Here is a 6,000-nt window from a genome sequence, read left to right as displayed (position 1 = left end):
AATTTTCTTTTTATTTCATGAATTTTATCAGTGTTGTGAATGCATTTCTTCCGACCTGTCTGTTGCAGGGTCGCAGCATATCAGACCAAGAAATTAGAGATTTATGTTATACAGTTCTTAGAGGTGAGTATGCACGACAAAAAATATTTCATCTGCCGGGGAAAAAAAGTTCTTAAATATATGTTCGCTTGACTGATAATATATATATATATATATATATATATATATATATATATACGTAATAGCAACACGGAGAAACGTACCATTGTGAATGCGTGTGCAGTATGAATTGTACTGATTTAGGACGGAACTACAATGTATGCCTTAAAAAGAAGATATTGATACATTATTTTATACTCTAAGACAAACAGCCGCGGAGCAGAGAAACAGCCACCAGTCATGTGGAACAAATCCATTCTGATAGGTACTCAATACATGGCCTGACTTGGCGCGTTGGGTTATTCTGCTCGGTGGTCAGGCATGTGCATGCCTAGCAGATGTGGTTGCTGTGTAGCGTCTATTATATCGGGTGTCCCCCCAAAAGGTGAACCGCTTTTTGACAAGTATTTTCTCAGTGCTAGAGAAACGGAATTCGCTGAATGTTTTCACACAGTTACCCTAGGGTATCATCTACAAGTCTGCAAAATATCTAAAAGTTCGGACAGAAATTATGCGAGGAAACGATAAAAATATCAAGTAAATAATGCTTAGATTAAAAAGAAATACATTCCTTAAAAACACATTTTTTAGACATACACATTATTACATGCGCTCGCACGCACACGCACACACACACACACACACACACACACACACACATGCACGCGCGCGCGCGCGCCCAGACACATTAAATATATTAAGTACACTAAAACAGGATTACGTGAGTATAAATATCTCTAACATAAAACTCCATGTGGCGAACAGACTTTGGACTATCCATCGTGCTGAGTACAGAAATGTTTGCGGAAAAGGTGCGTTTTCAGATCTGACTTAAGGTCTGGAGATCAGGAGCATTTCTGAGGGACGGTGGCAAAGAATTCCAAATCTGGGGTACTTGAGCCCTAAAAGACCTTTTCCCTGCACATTTTAAATTGGTTATTGGGACTTTAAGTAACAGTTCAGAACTGGATCTTAGCGTTTTACATGGTTCGTACGTTTCCAGCACAGAGGAGAGATACGGGGGAAGAGATTCATCAAAATGTCGGAAGGCAAGTGTCGCTAGTTTATAGTGAATACGGGACTCTATAGGAAGTCAGTGTAACAGTGTAACTTGAGCAGCACTTGAAGCTCGTGCCAGTCCAGTCACATTGTTATTTTCGCGAGGAGTTCTTCCTAGATATATTTCTTACTCGTACAGTATATATCTGAGGCCGATCCCTGGAATGACTCTGCCACACACACACACACACACACACACACACACACACACACACACCATGGGACGTCCTGTTATTTCAGGCATCACTTACCGGCTGACGAAAAGAGCTTGGAGGGAAAAAGAAAACCCACATAAACGCCTGGGATGGTTGAGATTTGCGTCCTGCGATAGGTCCGTCCAGTTTTTGTTGGCCGGAGTGCAAAGGAGTATTTTGTTCGCAGTTAAAACAAATACCGCCCCCCTACCCCCTGCCCCCACCCCAACCCCCCGCACCAAGCCTCCCTCCCCTCTGTCCGCACCCCTCCCCTTCACGCCCCCTCGCCCCCTCCGCACCCCCCCCCCCCCCCTTCCCGTATCTTTTGGTTTGCTACGTCGTGTCGGAAAATGTCTGCAGTTTTCGGGAGAGAGGAAAACGGTTAGAGACTGCCTTCTGAAACAATGTGTTACTGGTTCGTCATCGTCACTAGGCAGGGGCCTGTACTGCCGGCTTGTTGTTTTACGGGGCGTTTGCGGAAATTCCCGTTTGTTACGAATCATGACTGCAGTTCATTTTTGTCAGTTTTCTTGACTGGCGTTTCAAAATTTCCGTCTCTTTGTCTGTCTGTCTGCCTGGTTGTCTGTCTGTCTGCCTGGTTGTCTGTCTGCCTGGTTGTCTGTCTCGACTGCTCCATGCTTGTGACTGATTAATCTAAACGTTTGGCGTAACAGTCTGCACATGAAATCGTTATTGGGCTGATAGTTTTAAGTCACGTGAACGCGCGCGCGTGTTTTTGTGTGTGTAGATAGATAGATAAATAGATAGTTGATTTTGTTGTTGTTGTTGTTCCTGATTTATATTGTGCGTGGACAGATTGGGCTTTGGTGAAAACTGCACAGCCTTGTAGCGTTATTCCAGTCGACCTTGAAACATTTGTTGTTCACGGTTGTTGTTTACCCTGATTTATGTTTTACGTGGACTAAGCGAGGCTTTGGTGAACTGGTCTTTACAACGTTATTTTAATCGACATTCTTCTTCTTATTATTATTATTACAATCATTATTCGTCGACTGTGACGTCCTCGTCGGCCTCCTTCCGTCTCTAGAGAAGATGGCTGCACCAGAAATATATATATATATATAGTCACTGCCGGGCATTGCACTTCCTGCTGTGGCTGTGTAGACCGATGCTGGAGTGGCAATCTCCACTGCATGTGGGACAGATATAGGTAGATGTTTGGTTTACAGAGTTTGACGTATTGTTATAGTTGTTATTATTATTATTGTTGTTCGTCTACTAATTTATTCATTTAAAATCTTTTTATTCATTTATGTTGTTGTCGTTGTTGTTTTTTTCCTCTGTAACTAGTTTGAAGAACTCTGTGCTAACGAGTATTGAGCCCAACTAGCGATGCCCCGGCCCCACCCCCACCTTCCCCCCTTTCTCAGCCGTCTGGGTTTGAAGTGCAGCACGCTGTGCTTTGTTGTGACTGCTGCCACCATGCAGTGATTGACTCCCCCTGTGGGGATGCCGGGGGTCTTTCAGCATCGATAGCATCCCCGCCTTCTGGAAATTCTGTGCTGGAAATTTCCTCTTCTCTATCACTCTCTTTGTTTCTGTCTTTTTTTTCTTCCTTTACTGTTGTCTCCTTTTTTCTGCCTTCCCAGTCCATTCCCCTGTCTTTGTTTTTCAAGCAAGCCTTGACACTTTTTTCTTCTCTTTTCTGCAGTCTGTGATGTATTAGTCTGTGCTGTTTTGCTCTGGCTATTAGGTGGTGAGATTTTAAACACTGGGGTGGGCACTAGCTGCCCATTCTGCAGTGTTACTTGCTTATTTGGCCTTTTTTGTGTATTTTTTGTTTGGCTTTCAAGTAGTGTTTCTTTTTTCTTTTTCATGATTTTTTTTGTAATGTGGGGATGATAGATTAAGCGGAATGGCTGGCGTCCTCAGCATGGCCTAGTCTTATTTGCCCTAGTGGTTGGGATACTGTGTCATGAACTGTGTTTTGTGGGTTTGTCTTAGTGGGTGTTTTTCGTTGATGTCGATGTGACAGTTTTGTGTTGATGTGGTTGAGCAATTGTATGGTTTGACAGTCCTGATAATTTGATGGCCCTGTGCGGTCGGCTGGACTATAAGCAACAAGAACAGGCTGGCTGGGTTTTGTGGTGCATGGAACACACTGTGCTTTGTTGTGTGACTACTGCCAGCACCACTGACTGTGACTGACGTGACGTGACGTGTGCATCCTGCCTTTCAGATCACATGGAGGATTTAGTGGCCAACCTGCAAGGCCCACCCGGGGTGCCTGGGAGGGGCAAGATGGGCAGGCCGGGCCACCCTGGAAAAATTGGATTACCCGGTAAGTACAGGGTGGTGGTGTTTGATTTTGTCTGGTTTCAGGAACATGGTATCCCAGTAGCAACAACATTAGTAGGGTGTTGCTATAATATATGATGACTGTGACGAGGAGTGATGATGTGACTACAGCTGCTGCTGTTGCTACTCGGCTGTTGCTGTTGTTGTTGCTGCTGCTATTTTTGTGCTACTCACGATGTTGACGGTTTGTAACGGATGTTTATACTCCAGAACATGTCGGATAAAGGTTTACAGTTCTGTCTTGTTAGTTTTGTAGATATTGCAGGAGGCTGAAAAACATAGAGAAAAAAATAGCTCTCTCCTTTTACAAGGTACACAACTTTAGGTCAATGCTGCACACGTTGCAGATTTAGAACTAACACACAGGTAGATATACGGTACAAAGGAAACACACGGGTCGATAAAAAGTGCATAGGAACAAACCCAGACACTTCCTCTAAAAGGAATTCTCTGGGCTTGTCATTATATCATGCAGTCATTAATAAGCATGCTCTCAAGTCCCAAGCGCATTGGGTTTACGCTGCAGGCGTGGTGGTGAAGCGTAGTATGATGTGTGGAACTGTCGGAAAGCAATGACGTCTCCTTGAGAAACTGAAACTGATTGAATCGTTTGCCCACCCCCCAACAACCCCTCCTCCCCAGGTGAGAGAGGTCCACCCGGACCACCAGGTGACCGAGGATTTATGGGTCTTCCCGGCCTCCCCGGGCCGCATGGACCGCCGGGACGGCAAGGTGAGTCACTCCTTCAGTTCTCTCCCCTGGTGTACCTTCTTGAAAGTCGGTGCTGCAATTTGGTTTCTTTTCTTCTCTTTGCTCTCTTTGATTTCTGGCTTCTGTTTTTCTGCTCTCCTCTTCTTTCTGTCGTCTTAACGTGGGTTGTGCTCTCTGCCTTGCAGGTCCGTTCGCTTGTACATTTACTGGAATATCTTGAAAGTCTTTTTGGTCTTTTTGCTTGACTTGATAACACTGGGAGCTTTATGTGTGTGTGTGTGTGTGTGTGTGTGTGTTTATGTCTGTGTGTGTGTGTGTGTGTGTGTCCAGGACGTATGAGTTGCCAGCGTGTGTTTTGATAATTTGAATTTCTGTTGTTGTTTTTTTCTTTGATGAATATTATGTATAATTATTATTATTAGTATTGTTGTTATTTTTATTATTATCAGCAGTAGTAGTATTGTTATTTCAATCCTCTGGCCAAACGTGTAGGGACAGGAACAACGCCAGAGCCATGAATGGGACCACTTGCGTCTGGTAGTTTCCTGTCCACGTTTCTTTCCATTCGGGTTCCTTGGGATTTATGTCGATGATGACTAGCGGTGTGGGTTTTTTTCTTTTCTTTATGTCTGTTGAATTGATGACCAGAATGTTTTCGGTCCTGATATTCATTGCCCTGTACATGCCGTGTGTGCGTTCGGCTGAGCTGTAACTGAGCCACAGGACGCGTTAACTTTCGTCATCTGTTGAATGAAAGTTTTACAGCTACTGCCTTTGTACCACATACACTGTTTTGGAAGGACTGTCACTGTCGCACTGGTCTGTCCAGCCACACCCGACGCTGTATCATTCATCGCCCACAGCGCAACTCCATAACTGATAGTCTCCCAAGACAGACAGATGCTTAATCATTACATAGGCTAATGGAGACAGGGAAGGGTGTCTGATTCGATCGCTGTATTGTCTGCACCATGTACAACTCCTTAAAACAGGCGTTGTTGTTGTTGTTTTTAAGTTCAGACACTTTAAATCACCCGTAACCTGTGTTGGAGGAAGGTGGCAGGATGGTAAAGACGCTCATCTGCTAACAACGTACAGTGTCCGTCAGGGTCCAGGTTCGGTTCCTGTCCGTGCCCTTTCTTCCAAGTTTTACTGGAGAATCAAACCGAGGTCCGTCCAAATCATTCGGATGAGACGATAAACCGAGGTCCGTCCAAATCATACGGATGAGACGATAAACCGAGCCCCGTCCAAATCATACGGATGAGACGATAAACCGAGCCCCGTCCAAATCACACGGATGAGACGATAAACCGAGGTCCGTCCAAATCATTGGGATGAGACGATAAACCGAGCCCCGTCCAAATCACACGGATGAGACGATAAACCGAGCCCCATCCAAATCAAACGGACAGGAGACGATAAACCGAGCCCCGTCCAAATCATTCGGATGAGACGATAAACCGAGGTCCGTCCAAATCATACGGATGAGACGATAAACCGAGGTCCGTCCAAATCATACGGATGAGACGATAAACCGAGGTCCGTCCAAATCATT

General features: G+C 44.9%; 1 protein-coding gene across 1 annotated transcript in view; it reads left to right on the top strand.

Annotated features, from left to right (window-relative positions):
* Positions 1-6,000, top strand: part of LOC143294844 (uncharacterized) — a 363,289-nt gene that overhangs the window by 346,992 nt on the left and 10,297 nt on the right. The window contains exons 39-41 of the mRNA XM_076606352.1: positions 69-123; positions 3,613-3,714; positions 4,374-4,463. Of these exons, the coding sequence (XP_076462467.1) occupies positions 69-123; positions 3,613-3,714; positions 4,374-4,463 (247 nt within the window). The remainder of the gene's footprint in view (positions 1-68; positions 124-3,612; positions 3,715-4,373; positions 4,464-6,000) is intronic.

Source organism: Babylonia areolata, chromosome 20 (genome assembly GCF_041734735.1).
Source record: "Babylonia areolata isolate BAREFJ2019XMU chromosome 20, ASM4173473v1, whole genome shotgun sequence".
In the NCBI taxonomy this organism is placed as follows: domain Eukaryota; kingdom Metazoa; phylum Mollusca; class Gastropoda; order Neogastropoda; family Buccinidae; genus Babylonia; species Babylonia areolata.
This window is presented reverse-complemented; position numbering and strand designations above follow the sequence as displayed.